The 15,628-nt window shown below is 39.5% G+C and overlaps 3 protein-coding genes across 7 annotated transcripts; 2 read left to right on the top strand and 1 right to left on the bottom strand.

Moving 5' to 3' along the window:
- The first annotated feature begins 400 nt into the window (after nucleotides 1-400).
- Nucleotides 401-4,402, top strand: hagh (hydroxyacylglutathione hydrolase). 4 transcript variants are annotated; one of them, XM_026325471.1, is made up of 9 exons: nucleotides 401-515; nucleotides 750-892; nucleotides 1,695-1,759; nucleotides 1,871-1,988; nucleotides 2,135-2,243; nucleotides 2,479-2,582; nucleotides 2,850-2,951; nucleotides 3,141-3,220; nucleotides 3,590-4,402. In XM_026325471.1, exons 2-9 carry the CDS (start codon nucleotides 770-772, stop codon nucleotides 3,738-3,740), a joined length of 852 nt encoding a protein of 283 aa, XP_026181256.1. In that variant the 5' UTR covers nucleotides 401-515; nucleotides 750-769; the 3' UTR covers nucleotides 3,741-4,402. The 4 variants fall into 4 exon arrangements, with proteins under 4 accessions (XP_026181256.1, XP_026181260.1, XP_026181259.1 ...); XM_026325475.1 differs by lacking the exon at nucleotides 3,590-4,402 and having other exon boundaries at nucleotides 3,141-3,224; XM_026325474.1 differs by lacking the exons at nucleotides 401-515; nucleotides 750-892 and adding an exon at nucleotides 531-715.
- Nucleotides 4,320-8,549, bottom strand: narfl (nuclear prelamin A recognition factor-like). The gene is made up of 11 exons (XM_026325458.2): nucleotides 8,442-8,549; nucleotides 7,633-7,728; nucleotides 7,404-7,547; nucleotides 7,118-7,247; nucleotides 6,860-6,994; nucleotides 6,496-6,614; nucleotides 6,204-6,333; nucleotides 6,046-6,118; nucleotides 5,705-5,842; nucleotides 5,232-5,389; nucleotides 4,320-4,997 (listed from the first exon to the last, which is right to left on the bottom strand). Exons 1-11 carry the CDS (start codon nucleotides 8,505-8,507, stop codon nucleotides 4,756-4,758), a joined length of 1,431 nt encoding a protein of 476 aa, XP_026181243.2. The 5' UTR covers nucleotides 8,508-8,549; the 3' UTR covers nucleotides 4,320-4,755.
- Nucleotides 8,550-9,674: 1,125 nt separating this feature from the next.
- e4f1 (E4F transcription factor 1) lies at nucleotides 9,675-15,548 on the top strand. Of its 2 annotated transcripts, none has more exons than XM_026325447.1 (14): nucleotides 9,675-9,835; nucleotides 10,098-10,222; nucleotides 10,322-10,400; nucleotides 11,005-11,186; nucleotides 11,420-11,540; nucleotides 11,640-11,792; nucleotides 11,975-12,162; nucleotides 12,325-12,561; nucleotides 12,739-12,850; nucleotides 12,970-13,187; nucleotides 13,356-13,554; nucleotides 13,650-13,813; nucleotides 14,140-14,199; nucleotides 14,395-15,548. In XM_026325447.1, the coding sequence occupies exons 1-14, from the start codon at nucleotides 9,739-9,741 to the stop codon at nucleotides 14,767-14,769; spliced, it is 2,310 nt and encodes a 769-aa protein (XP_026181232.1). In that variant the 5' UTR covers nucleotides 9,675-9,738; the 3' UTR covers nucleotides 14,770-15,548. The 2 variants fall into 2 exon arrangements, with proteins under 2 accessions (XP_026181232.1, XP_026181231.1); XM_026325446.1 differs by having other exon boundaries at nucleotides 10,322-10,403.
- The last annotated feature ends 80 nt before the right edge of the window (nucleotides 15,549-15,628 follow it).

Below are 15,628 nucleotides of genomic sequence, written 5' to 3'. Positions count from 1 at the left end.
TTCTTCATCTTTTCATATTTGCTTCAAAACTCTTAGTTTAGTTATGTATAATTCAGCAGAAGTGCTTTTTACTTCTATGAGCACAGCATTGTCTGCTTACTGTGTCAGCATTAAATGTAAGATACACTAAATCCTCTATGACAAGTACAATCTGAGAGAATATTGTATGATGTTCTTTGCGGGAAGCAATAAAACACATTCAATGAAGAAATAAACAGTTTGTATAAATGCATCACATTTGAAACAAATGTTATTGTACAACCAGGTCCAGAATAAAAACAAAAACAAATTATAAAAAGGGAAGAGAAGCGAATCTCAGCATTAAATGCCACATCTCCAACACGTTTTCACGTTTTTAAAAGCTGTTGAATTTTCCGGCTCGATTAAAATGTCTTGCTTTTGATACGTTTGTCTCGATGGTGTCGCGATAACTTCCTATTCTCGCTGCAGAAATGTAAACTAATGTTTTTCAGCGCACCACAACCGGACAAGTGATCGGGACCAGTCCAGCTGAGGTAACCAGTGTTTTTTAACCTGATCTGTGCAGATTGAGTTAACGTTAAGGCTGCACAGTGTGTTTAGCTTTATGACGCATTAGCGGAGCCAGAGTCCACTTGCAGGCCGGTGCAGCTCACAGTAGCATGCTTTTATTAGCTAACAATGCTGAACTGTGTCTGTGATGAAGCTGATGGATGACAGCTGGATATTTGTCGAAGTAAGTAATGCTGACTAATTCAGCCTGTTCGCAGTGTTGTGCACTGCATTGCGCATGCGTGTGAGGGGTGCCATGAAGGTAAAGGTGATCTCCATCCTGGAGGACAACTACATGTACCTGGTGATAGAGGAGCAAAGTAAACTGGCCATAGCTGTGGATCCTGCTGTTCCACAACGGGTGAGACACAGATTCAGACTTTGTAAATTAGGATCATGTCTCATGAAACACTGATGCCTTTCACTACTCTCCTAGTTTACTCTAGTGATAAAAATATATCAAAATATAAGGCATCTCACAAAAACAGTTAAAATAATGACAAGTGAATTATAAATAAGGAAGCATAGAGTAGAGATAAACATTTATTAAAAATAGACAGCGGTTATGTCCTGACAGTCAAGTATTTGGACAGTTACATATATTTTGATCTTTAGGTTGTTTACTTCAGCACATTTACTTTCCAATAAAATAATGGCGCCCTGTGATGGACTGGTGACCTGTCCAGGGTGTACCCCTGCCTTCCACCCGAAAGAGAGCTGGGATAGGCTCCAGTAGATCCCTGTGACCCTGGTTAAGGAATAATAAGGAAAAGGATGGATGGATAAAATAATGGCTACTGCACTGAAGTGCCCAGTCGCTGATTTGAGCTTCACATCAATATACACAGAATTGCGTGGTTCACCCACATTTCACCCAGATTTAGAAAAGTGAAAAATGTCCATGATAATTTCCTAAAGACAAAGTGATATTGTTAAATTCCTATTTTTGTCCAAACTACAGTCCAAAACCTAAACACAGTCTTTTTACTCTAACATAAAAGAAAGAACAACAGCAGATCCTCACAACTTAGGATTATAAGTAAGTTTGTTTTCATATATAACTTTAATGATTAATCAATGATCACAAAATAGGTCATTCATTTTCCATTGAAATACACATATGGAAACTGCTGCTAACAGTTAAACATCTGTTTTTCTGACAGCTGCTAGAAATAGTGAAGAGAGAGGGCTTATCTCTGACAGCTGTTCTCACCACTCACCATCACTGGTATGAATAGTGTTTGGGCTACAAGAGGGGGCTTGCAAAAATTTGGAATATATTATTAATTGCCAAACATATCATTGTTAATGTAATAATCAATCTGCTTCTGCATATCAGGGACCATGCTCGGGGGAACGAGGCCCTCCTGAAGGAGATTCCTCAGCTGAGGGTGTATGGGGGAGATGATCGGATTGGGGGTCTGACGGATAAAGTAACCAGTGCTCAGGAGCTCAAGGTGCCCGCGAAGTAACAGGAGTATAGAACCTTTACATGGACAGTGATCCATTTATGATATCAGCATGTCAGTTATACAAAAATACAGTTTTTCTTGTTGTGTCTCTGCCACATTGTCCTTTGATATTGTGCTTTCTCCATTTGCAGTTTAACTCCATCAATGTGAGGTGCCTATTTACTCCCTGCCATACCTCTGGTCACATGTGCTACTTTGTTTGGGAGGATGAGTGCACTGATGCTCCTGCTGTGTTCACAGGTCTTTGTCCGATGAAGCAGTTCAAATCAAATCTGAAACACACATCTCTCCATACAGCTTATACCTGTACAGTACACTCACTGAATGAAGGCAAAAATGCACCACATCTTTATGTGGCATCAGTTGTGTTTAAAGGACTTTGTTTTAAGTGGCTAGAGATATGAATGTATGTTGACTAGCACAATGTCTATGGTTCTGTGACATTTAATTGTTGCATTATTGATTTTTTTGTTAGGGGATACGCTGTTTATTGGTGGGTGTGGACGGTTTCTCGAGGGTACAGCAGAACAGATGTATAACAATCTGACCCATGTGCTGGGCTCTCTACCTCAAGACACGGTTAGTGCCAATTAAAGATATTTGTCATGGTTGTGCATGGCACTCACAGGGTAAACAAACACTGAGATGACATCACAGAAAAGCTGGTGTGACTATTGAGAAAACTCAAACAACAAAGGGATTGAGTGCAGCCTGATGATCTCCCTTGACAGAACCAAACATCTCAAAATTGCACCAAGTCTCAAATGCCCAGGGTACTAAATGTTCTCTTGCTATGTATTTGAACTTATCTGTCCTAATTTTAAGTCATGCCTTGTTGATCTGTAGAAGGTGTTCTGCGGACATGAGTACACCATTAAGAACCTGAAGTTTGCTCTGCTGGTGGAGCCAGAGAACGAGAAGGTTAAAGAGATGCTGAGCTGGGCTAGGGTGAGTACAATGTATACTTCTGAAAGAATGAAGCTGTTTTTATTTTCAACAAAAGACATAAATCTTTTGAAACGGTTCACAAGTTTATCTGACAAACATTGAATATTTTGAGTCTTATGCTTTAAATACAGATGAAGGGAGAAAAAACGTCTTTCGGTGAGATGCTTGACAGTCTTTGTGTGTCTCCAGGCAAGAGATGATGATGACAAACCCACAGTGCCATCCACCCTAATGGATGAATTTGAGTACAACCCTTTTCTTCGTCTCTCGTGAGTTGGGGTGTTTATATATCTTTATGTATAAATTATTAATGGAAGGGCCAAGAGAAAAGTTTTCTCTAGTTTTTTTTATTTGTCTCTATCAGCAGTGAAACTTGTCAGCTGATTGAAAAAGCATCTAGAATTTGGAAAATCTAACTCTAACAATATATTCCAGATGACCTTGTTTTACTTTTCATTCAAATTACATCGGTGTCGTTTGTCTGTATACTGTATGCTGCTTTTTCTCAGTACATGATATATGTGTATATTTTGCTCTGTTATGGTAAATCTGAATGAATGTAAGCATTAGTGTGAACTACTTGATAGCTTTCAGAATTTATCAGTCATGGTGGTTTTTCTTTAATTTGTTTTCTGTAGAGAGGAAGGAGTGCAAAGGTTCACAGGGAAGACAGACCCCATAGAGGTGCTGAGGGTTTTGCGGAAAGAGAAGGACAAATTTAAGAAGCCCAAGGAGAGACTCCCCCCCCATGCCATGCTGGCTTTGGAGTGGGGGCTCCTCAGACCGTGAGATCCACTTTCAGATCTCTGAACACAACATACTCAGCTATTAAGGAGGAATAGTTTAAGCAGCTGGATACAGAAAGACACAAGACTGTAGACTGTGTTTGTTGCTTTTACCCCAAGTTTATATTGCTGGGTGCTTGATCGACCCTTAATGGTCGTATATGGTGTTTCAGTAAATAGAAAAACATAAGCACAAAAAAGGCCAGTGTAAAGCTGCTTCCATTAAATATTTCTAGAAAATAATTAAGACTGTCCTCCCAGTCCCTCTTTGCTTGCTTTTACAGCTGAAAGCTGCAGATTTGTATTCAATATCAAATGCAATTAATGTTAATTAATTTGTCAGTTAGAGTGCAACTTATACACAATTTTTAGGACAGGTATGTGACATTATAAAATGTGCCATAAGGGTAGAAAGGATGCACTGTACATTACTATGATTGTTAATCGCTGCTTTTCATCCCAAAGTTTAGATCCTTACTTCGAACTGTAATCAGAGACAACATTAATCAATAAAACATATCAGCTTGAATTTGCGTTTTTGTTAAACCTATTCTACATTTCAAAAAACTGTCCGACCAAATGCTACGGTTGAATTATGTGTTTATTCTTTAAAATGTATGTATACATAAAATCATTAAGATAAATAAACAAGAAATTAACTCAAAATATGTAATAGGTGTCACACAAATTCATTATTCATCCTTTATACATTTGAAAAGGACAATCAGCAGTGTAAGGACAAATGATCAAACCATGTATATAATTTAGCTACGCTTCAGCATTGTCGCAACTATCCACCTTTCTGGGCACAAGGCTTTTGAACAGGCAGCAAAGTAGTCTTGAAAAGTTGCTGGCATACATCAAACCTCTTTATATTTGACTTTACTGATAAGGCTTCCCTCTGTAGACAGACAAAAATTGTCACACTTATTAGTTTTGTAGTGACTGATTTAAAAAAAAAAAAAACTTTACAAAAATGATCCTGTTTGTTTTGCCATGAACTGTGGCAAAAACACTGATCACCACTTCATAGTGAGTCCATTGGTCATCTTCTCCACAGCGTGGTATTGTGTGTGCAGCAGCTCTTTAGCTCGTTCCTCTCCTACACTGTGGAGCCAAGACTGATACAGCTCTGCCACATGAGTGTCATCTTCTGGCAACAAGAGGCGCTCTGCCTTGTAGAGCTCCTCAACCTTCTGGAGAAACTCCTTTTGGTTCTGACCAGATGTGGGCTTCAACTGTCCACCACCATTTAGACAACCTGATATATTGGCAGAAGGTAAGAAAGAATATGCTTGATTTCAGTGTCCTTGCAAACATTTATCTAAGTGTGTAGTTGAAATTTGTGTGCTAGAAATAAGTGCCAGTTGTGCCTTTCAGTGATTTGAAGCATTAGAAGAATAACTGTATTTGTTCCATTTCAAACATGCCAGTATTAAATTGGAAGTACACTAGATTATAATGTATCATCTTTAGTGTGGTAAACATTCATTACCTGAGGGACAGGCCATAACTTCTACAAAGTGGTATTGTGACTTCCCCCTCTTGAGTTTCTGCACCAGGTTCTGGATGTTTCGGAAACCATACGTGGAAGCAAAGCACAAAAGGACTACACCATCCTTCTCTAGAGTCACCTCCTGGAAGTCTTTATTCCTGTGGAAGACAGATTGAAATTGGAAACAGGGTTAGTCAGAAATCCTTAAACACATGGGGTACAAGACCAATAAGCCAGTGCAATTTAGCATTTTTAAGCAGATCTTCAGTCTGTATAAAAATATTTTAATGGCATAAAACCTCTAATTCAACACCAGTGATCTAGGACCCTGCCATCAGTAAACTCAACTGAATGAACTAGAACTGTCCTTAATTCACATTAAATTCCAGCCTGACTGATCCGGGTAGCAAAATTGGCCTGGGACAAATTAGCACAACACATTTAAACTTTTTAAGTAGTTGAGACAAACTGACCTGAGTGTTTTGTAGGTGAGCTCCTTGACCTCCTCTCCAAACAGCTGCTTCGCAGCATAGGTGAAGACATGATGGAGGTAACCACCTGAACCACTCCCTGCATGACTCAGGAACTCATCCCCACAAACACTGCTAAACCTGGGTCAAGAGTAGAATTAGTATTTGAGTAAAACTTGAACTGGGCTTAACTGTGTGTCAACCACATGAATGAGTGCATATTTATAACTCAACATATAACTCATTTAATTTGAATCCCATGTGTTGCATTTTTCTTAGACTTTTATGGCTATATGACATCATAAATTAAAGATTTAAAGAAAGAAACATGGCACAAAACTTACATTGTATCTAGGACTGCAGGCTCCAAATCATTAAGAGATACATTTTTCTCCTCCAGCATTTTCTGAACCTCTCCTATATGAGGCATTAAGTAACAGAGAAGATTCACATTCATTTTGAACTCATACACTGAAGATCTTTGTAAGGAAAGTTACTCTACCAGAGGTGATGACACAGTCCACTTCTCTGGTCTCAGCTTTGTTCAGGTAGAAGTCTGACCTTGAGGCCTCAAGTTTCTTGTCAAAGCAGGGCATTACTGCCACGTGGTAGATCTGCTGTGGATTCAGGCCCTAATAACACACACAATAAACACCTCAGTGGTAACTGTTTATTCTCTATTTTTCAATGACCATACATCTAGCAGCATTTATAAAAGTCTGCACTAGATACCGCAGCAGTCACGGCTCTGTATTTGCTTCAATACAAAAAAAGCTATCAAATACAAACCATACCTGTTGTTCAGCAAAATAGCCTTTAACCAGAGAGCCCATCATCTGCTGTGGGGAGCGAGTGGTACTAATGTATGGAAGAATAAATTCCCCATGGGTCTTCTCTGCATAGCAGATCCAACCTGAACAAAATATACACACACACACACAGTGGAACTTGATTTGACAATACCTGGATTAACACTGAACACGGGAAATCTAAGTATTGTTACTTTAAAACAAATGACACTGCCTTTTGCCTTTTATAAGTTACTGTTTCACTACTTGTTCACCAATTTGAAGAAGTGTCCTCCCTCAACAGAGATGCATACACATTGCTTGTTTATAACCTATATATCTCTGTCATACAGGGATTTCAGTGGAATACCTGGACAGGCAGATGTCAGCATGGGCAGAGCCTTGCCCTCCTGCTCCTTCCTCTGGAAACGCTCTACAAACTCCCTCTGGCTCTCTAGCAGGCTGAAGGTACGACTAAAGCTTGTATCAAACACATGATGAATCCCTGCAATAATAACAACACAATAATCTTCAGGAGTGACTTTTTCTGACTAAAACCATTTTATTTTCACATCTTCTTTTTCTGTCGTCGATACACTCAAAAGTGGAAAAATATATTTGCACTCACCAAGGCCTTTGAAGAAAGAGGTAAGCCTTCTGCCTGTCTCACTACTACTGAGGTTATAATGTGCTGCAAGGGAGGCCCTGGACTGTGGTGACACCGACACCACCACAACCTTCTGCTCTGTTGCACTGGCCTGTGTTGGGATTGCAAAGGAGACATAGGTGAATATAGTGACATCAAACTCAATACCATCATTACTGACTGAATTATGACTGACATTAAGACTGAAAAAGCAATTATAACCAGAGACATAATGCACAGGCAGTCACACATATATAGTGATCTTTACCTGGTTGTTGCGCAGCACTTTGAAAAGCTCCTCATGGCTCTGCTGCATGATAAGGACACTCTCAGCTGAGGTGATACAGCCACTACAGGCCAAACAGTCATTCAGCGAGATCTTTGCTTTCTCCAGCTTCTTCTTCCCACCGTCCTACAACCAAAAGGCAAATAATTGCAAAACAAATAGTTTTAATAATCCAAACTTGGTTTTGGTTAAGCTACCCTAGTTTACTTACCTTGTTGACTTGGACATAACTGCCATCATCTTCGATTTGAATTTTGGCCACAGATTTACCTTGTTTTTTCTCTATTTTCACAGGTTTGACACATTCCTGCAAAACAGAGAAACCTGAGAACTTTATCAACTCTACAAACACAGAACTGTAGAACCCTAAGACTCCTGACAGGACTGAGAAGGAACTAAGAAATAGTAAGAAAATAATAAAGCCCAAGAAAACAAACATTGAAAACGTTATGAGTCAACAATAAGGTCTTTACATAGACCAATGTCTACAGCCTGCTTCAGCAACCATTTTTTTCTTCATAAAGCTCAACCATACATAAATCAATTGATAGACAGATAGATAGATTGATTGATTTTATTGAACCCCTATCATGAAATTCTACATGGTAGGTAAGAAAAACACAGTTAATGTAATTATACATCAGTGCCACATCGTCCAGCATCTGGCAGGCGACAACTCTACAGTATATTTAATGACAACATAGTTATCGAGCCCAGTAACTAGTCTGTATAATCTGCAACACAAGCTGCAGTTCCGTATTATCTATCGAGAGGACGTATTGGTAATCTGAATTCACACCTCGTCATCAATAAGAAATAACAAAAACCAAATTAGTTAACATCACTTTCTATTAACGTTGAGCTCTTATCGATAATGTGTTGGCAGTGACAGGAACAGCTAACGATTAGCCCGCTAGCTTCAATACGTCAGCCGGATACTTCTATATACTTTTAAGTGAATCAGCGGCGGTAAATGTTTTCTGCCAGAATAAATCTTACATGTCTGAATTGTTTCGGTACCTGAGAGGGGGAGATAAAGTCATCGAGATCTGTCAACTGCAGCACTCCGCTGAAGTGAGAAGCCATGTTTACTACCGTAAAGCGTTCGTTGTTTTCTTTTGTGTCGTGAATACTTGTCCCTAATTTACCTCTAGCCGTGACAAACCCATGGATGTATAAACATCCAGGGACAAACCTCACCATTAGCCCTATAATGAAAAATAAAGAAGAGCCACTGTGTATAGAAAGAACAAGACCGATCAAAAAATAAACAGGCATAACTATCAAACAATTAAGCCTACATAATTATACAGCCTTGCCCAAACTGGTAGTTTAGCCTTCTTACATGTAACATAAATATGTTGATCACAATCTGTTTTATGTATCTGTATTTATCTAATTGCTTATTTTAGTTTATAGTTAGTTTATAGTCAAGATAGGCATGCAGATGTAGACTTTCAGTGCACAGTTTCTGTTTCTGTGTGCAAGTGACCGTGCGAAACAAGTCAAATTATAGTGGCAACATTACATTGCTTTTTGAACTGTTAAATATGCTTTTGCCACAAATGTGTGTCGATGAATCATGTATTCGCAACATTGAATTAATTGTGATTTTAAACAAAATGGACTATGGGCATCTAGTCCACCCAATCCATGTTACTAAATGTTACTTTCTTCTAATTAATGATGGAACTGTATCATCTGTAACAACCAATATGAAATAACTATACTCTTGTGCAAAATGTTGATCAATTTCCTTTTATTAATGCAACAACACAGAAATTGTAGTTTCATAGGCCATTATCAGTGGTACCTCAGAAGGTAGTTGTGAAGCCGTATTTAAGTATTTGCATATTAAAAATCTGGTTATATCTGGAAGTTTGAATGTTTTTTGTTTCAAGGGGTGACCTGTTTACTGGTCTGCTGATATGATCAGGATTTTAGACTGCACTAGAAGAAAGTGCGTCAAAATATATGCTACAGCAAATTCTCTTGGGCCAAGTGGAATATTATTTTTGTCAAAAAACAGGATGTGAACCATGAATACTAAGCAGCTGAACATAAACCTGCCACAAAATATTAACCATTTGTTCTTGTACCTGTCTATTGGGAAATTCTTTAGTGAAGAGGCATTTGAACATTTTAATGTTGTTTTAGTTCAAATTAAAAGGTGGCTGTTAATATTTTCTTATTTTTCCATATGAGGAGATAAAATATACGCAGGCGCCTTGTTGTTGTTATGACTACGGGGTCGTAAATCCGCCATGTTTTCCCTCCCGGTAGCAGCGTTGCGACAGAGACGGAGAGCTTGAACGACATGAATGAAGAAACGAATCATACGGCAGAAACAGAGAGGGAGCAGACGAAGAACGGCAGTGAGACAATCCTCATCCGGACCCCGCTGGGAGATGAAGGTTAGTCGGTTTACTTGATAAAACCAGCGTGAAAAATTTATAATTTCTTGCGTTTGGGCCTAGCTAACTTCCTCTGTTGTGACATGTTGCTAGCAGCTAATGTTAGCTACTAGTAGCATCGAGAGCTAGTTTACTTCATTGTTGCAGAGTTTTCCAGTCAGTCAGCAGTAATTAAAAACTAGGTCAATTAAAAACTGCTAGCTTGCAGTACAAATTCTTCTTGAGGTAAAGTCTGACTGAAATGTTTTTTCCGTCTGTGCAGCAGATGAAGATGTGCACAAATGTGGACGCTGTCAGTCCGAGTTTTCCACACTGGAAGCTTTCTTTCAGCACAAGCAGCTTCACAACTACAAACGCGTGGAGCCACGGGAGTCCAGCAGCCCGGAGGTAAGAGCCGTGATGTGCTCTTTTTATTTTTCAGTAATCATTTAATCAGCAGAGGTAGAATAAATGTTCATATCTAACGTTTTTACATTTTTTTCCCAGGTTGCTACAAGTAGAAGTTCTGCAGAGGTGAAAACAGCTAAAAGCACATCCGCAGAAGAGCCAGTGAAGACCACAAATGGTGGTAAACATTAAGGCTGCAAACAACTTAATTTGTTATTGATTAAATTGCCAGTTGTTTTTTAATTGCCTTGTTAGCCTATAGTCAGAAAATAATGGAACACTCAACTAGAGCCCGACTGATATGTTTTTATTGGGGGGCCGATACCGATATTATTATGAAGTAAAAAAAAAATCCATATATGGGCCAAAATCATTATGTGTATATTATATTATACAGTACCAGTCAAAAGATACACTTGCACAGGCAATGGCATTTCAATTCGTGTGTCCAAACCTTTGACTGGTACTGTATATAGAATACAGTATACATATACAGAATATATATACATAGACTCATTTTAAACACACATTAAAAAATGTAAAATCTGCGGCATATTCGCCGATACGATATAGCTGCAGTAGACTCATATCGGCCGATATAATCGGTAAAGCGATATATCGGTCGGGCTCAACTGAGAAGCTGAGTTAAATCAGGCTTTTATTGAAATGTGACTGAAGCAGTACATTTAAAAAAGAAACTGCAGATTATTTTTAGGTTAAACATTTCATTTATGTTCAAGGTGATTGCACTGACATTTTCATCTTTCCGGTTTTCCGCATAGATGAAAGCAGAACTAGGTTGGGTCGAGGTTGCAGGAAGAAAATTGCCTCACAGAAAATCACTGAACAGTCAGATGCAAGTGAAGGATCAATATCTGTTAATGGTGACACTGACAAGCCTGTTTACAAAGTCAACCCTGAGGGACGCTACATTTGCCAAATCTGTGAAAAGACATTTAAAACCGTGAGTGCTATGTTTCATTTATCTGTTTGTCTGTTAAATTGTGGCTTTATTTTCTTATAGATGAAGTAAATGAGAATTTTAATTATTAGAAATTCTCTCCTAAGTGATGCCAGGCAGGGTATTTATTACTTTACGTTGCCAGGTTTTATTTATATATTTATTATTCTTGGGCTACTCTTCGAAGAGTCCTCAAGATTATTGTCTCTCTAATACACTCTGGTTTCATCCAACAGACCAATATTTTGAGAACTCATATGAAAACTCACAGTGACCAGAAGAACTTCGCATGTGACTTATGTGGGACCTCCTTTCGTACTAAAGGCTCACTGGTTCGCCACAACCGTCGTCACACTGGTACAGACATTAATCATGGGGACTTTTTTTGTGTTGCACTGATGTCTTCAGATAAAATTGACCTAATAATAACTTTCATGTCATTCTGTTCTTTTGCAGATGAGCGGCCGTATCGCTGTACCCTGTGTGGCCAGTCCTTCAGGGAGTCAGGTGCCCTCACCAGGCATCTCAAAGCTCTTACGCCCTGCACAGAAAAGATCCGCTTTGTTCAGTACAAGGAGATCCTGGTTAGCAAAGATGGAGTACAAAAAGGTCAGATTTGTACTCCAGGAGCTCAGCTCTTGTGTCAAACATGTCTGTGCTAAAAAGGGTAGTTTGGTCTTGCACAGTCTGCTCTGTCAAAGCACATCAGCTGCAGCTATTGATAGAAATTAGAACTACTAATAGATTTAGAATACCTGATGAAGTGAAAAGACATTGTGTGCATTGTGCAGGAGTTGAAGCTGATCATTCTGTAGTGGCAAGCCAGCCAGAGGTGGTGGTTGTAGAGGAACAGACAGAGGAGCAGGAGATGGTGGAGGCTCAGGCTGCTGTTGTTAGTGTGGTTGAGGCTGGTTCCCAAGAGGTCCTCCATGAGGTCCATTTCACAATGGAGGTGGATGGAACAACGCAGGAGCAACAGGTGAGTGGAGAAAGTGCATGCATTTAGCTCAAAGTCCTGTATGTGCTGTTACCCATCATAGTGCAGACATAAAACTGGAATCATAGAGATTTATTATGAGATTGTTTGCCTGTTAACTGTCATCCAACCTGTTCTTTTATCAGTTGCATTCCATCTTTTCAGGTGGTGGTAGAGCAGTCTCAGGCAGAAGCCCTGGCTGCAGCTGCAGCAGTGAGTGACAACCTCATCTGCCAGGCCATCTTCAACTCTGGCATTGCACTGGGGTCAGAGGAAGCAGTGGTTGAGGAGAACTCACAGGCAGCTGAGCAGATACATAAAGTGGGTTCTGACTGTCCTGATGTTGATGAGAGTATCACAGAGGTCCAGATTAAGGAAGAGTTTGTGGAGATGGAGGCAGAAGTAGGTGTAAGAGTGAACTGGGATTTACCAACACAGTAGCCAACAAATGATTTATTGTTGCCCTGTATTTTTTTACAGTTACTTTAGTGGATGTTTTGTTTCCCAGTCATAGTCCACTGCTGCTGACTGTTTGAACAGATAGTCATGTTCAAGGCTTTTCTCCTGTTCCATTTGCAGGATACAGAGGATGGAGATGATCAGACATCCTCAAAACTGCACACGTGTCCACATTGTAATCGCTCCTTTAAGGGACTAAACTACTTCCGCTTTCATGTCAAAGGTCATTTGGGTAAGTCCACAACCATTTCAGTGTCAGTGTAGGGTTTATGTAATGTTTTCTATCAGTCTTTATCAAAATGTGTAGTTAAAACTGTTAATGGGGAGCTGAATTTTTCTCAACATCTGCAGGTTATAAGCCCTTTAAGTGCACACTCTGCCAAAAGGAGTTTCTGACTGGTTACTTGTTGAAGAAACACATGGAGATTCATGTCAGTGAGAGGAGATATAAGTGTGGCGAGTGTGGAAAGTTGTACAAAACCGTTGGACATGTACGTGAACACATGAGGGCACACTCAGACGAAAGACCGTACCACTGTGCCAGATGCAACAAAGGATACAAAACCAAGGTGATTTTGCTGTGCTTTCACCAGTGCTGATTGTAGATATCGGTGTTTACAATGCTTGTGATTGAACTCTCAGCTTTTGTTTAATCGTGTATTTGTCTTTAATGGGTCATTCAGAAATACAAAAGGCATTTCTGTGCCGACTTTAACACAGCTCCCTGTCTTGGTCAGAATGCCTTGCAGGTGCATCAGCGGACTCATGGTGATGACAAACCCTATGTGTGTCAGTTCTGCTTGAGAGGCTTCAGGGAAAAAGGTTCTCTGGTGCGACATATTCGCCATCACACCGGGGAGAAGCCTTTTAAATGCCCAAAATGTGGACGGGGCTTTGCTGAGCACGGGACCCTCAATCGGCATATGCGAGCTAAAGGTCAGTGTGATTGACAAAAATTAATACAAAGAACCAAGAAAACAAAGTAAATCAGCAATAAATTTATATTAACCAGCTGTAGTGATTTCCACCAGGAGGCTGCAATAAGGAAGATTCTAGTGAGCAGCAGGAGATGATAACAGAGGAACAGGCATCAGTGGACAACCTTGCTACAACAGCCATCATCTCAGAGGATCCTCATGCCGTCCTAGTGGAGTTCTCCTCTGTGGTGGCAGACACACAGGAATATATCATCAAGGTGAGAGCCACATAGGATCAGGGTTAAGAGAAAGTGTTTGTACAATCTGCTGGGCAAACCACACAGAAATAAAACATTTTCTTTCACACTCGATAGGAAGCTTAAACAGTGTTTTTAAAAAAAAAAAAAAAAAAAAAAAAAAATCTAAAAAGGAGCAATGTAAGGTTGTTTTTCAGTTCTCATTAAGGGCATTCCTTGTAATTTGTACCTGCACTTTTTTTCTGACCATGTTATTAATAGAATACACCATCAGTGTTGGGTGCGGTGCACTGCCAGCTTTTGTTTTTTTTTCTATTAATTTGATTTGCTATTCTCATATTCTCCAGACCCAAACAGAGAACGAAGTGCAGGAAGAGGTTACACTCATTCAAGAAGGCCAAAGTGAGGTCAGTATACAGACACACACAACAATACACAAAATTTGTAGAATGTGATAATTTTAGTGTTTTGTAAAGTTGTGCTCAATGAACTTACAGTGTTAGCTTAGAAGATCTACTGACACATTAGTTATATCTATTAGTTATGTGTTGTCCTACTAATAATCCTACTCCCACTGTTTACATTAAACCCCTCCATACCAGATGGGAAACCACATCATGAAAGTAGTGCAACGAATTGTCAGCCAGTCACGTGGGGCTGGCGGCACAGGTAGCCACCAGATCATTGTGCGCAATGTAGAGGTGAATGAGGAGGGCCCGTCCATCTCTGACTGTGGTGACACCATCACCATTGCTACACCGGAAAGCCTGACGGAACAGGTGGCCATGACTCTGGCCTCCGCCATCAGTGATGGGACACTACTTGCCACGGCGGGCACTGTGGAGATGGCAGATGGAACAGTTACCATGGTTACTACAGAGGAATCAGTGGAGGAGGGAATAGAGATGGTGCAGCAGCAGGAAGAATATGTCATCACCTCCCCAGAGGAGGTGGAGGTTCAGACTGTCATTGTATGATTATAGAGGACTTTATGGACTGAAATTGTTGGGGCTTGACTGTTTAGTCAGTCGCTGTAGCATGTGTATGAACTTAATGTGTGAGATACAGTTACAAAAAAGGCCAAAGTGTTTATCAAAAAAACTAACAAAGTGATATGATGTGTGGAGGACTAGTGCCATTGTTTTTTTGGGGTTTTTTTTCTTGTGATGGGTTTAGTGAAATGAAGCACTGCATTCAGTTTGATAGCTAATTTTTAACTTTTAGGTCCATACAATGTCAAAGAAGAACTCAATTTTTTGAGGTTTTCTTTGTGAAGGCATAAAAAGATTCTTGTCTTTTTAGTGGCATAAACATATCTTTGCCTTCATCTCTTAGTTGTATTTAAAAAGTGAATTTCCATCTTTATTGCCCATAATGGCAGTATTTCTCTTCTTCTGACAACTGGGTCAGCTATGTCAAATTTTTATGCTCTTTGTCTCCATTTTGAAATGTGAAATGAAGGCTGACTGACCTAGTCTGTGCATGTGTTCCTCACTGTCTGAGGCTGTTCGTGGACAGTATAAAGTTCCCATTACTCAGTGTTTCATTTCTGAGCTGGTCAATCATAATGCATCTTTATGCATGTCAGATACACCAGTACAGAGACATAAAAATTAGTTTTATCCAGCAGAATTTGCATCAAATAAATGCTATTTTCTTATGAATTGGCCCTCAATTTATATTTGTTCCCTTGTCTAATTGACAATCAACTAACCTTCCAGTATGTGTTCGTACACTAAAGAGCTTTTGTGTTTTTCATAATTAGTTTTTGCAAAATTCTTTCTTAACACTTGTTTCACTATTAACAAAAAGGCAGTTTCTTGACCCACAATGACT

The sequence above is a fragment of the Mastacembelus armatus genome, chromosome 8, assembly GCF_900324485.2.
Source record: "Mastacembelus armatus chromosome 8, fMasArm1.2, whole genome shotgun sequence".
NCBI classification, from domain to species: Eukaryota; Metazoa; Chordata; class Actinopteri; order Synbranchiformes; family Mastacembelidae; genus Mastacembelus; species Mastacembelus armatus.
This window is presented reverse-complemented; position numbering and strand designations above follow the sequence as displayed.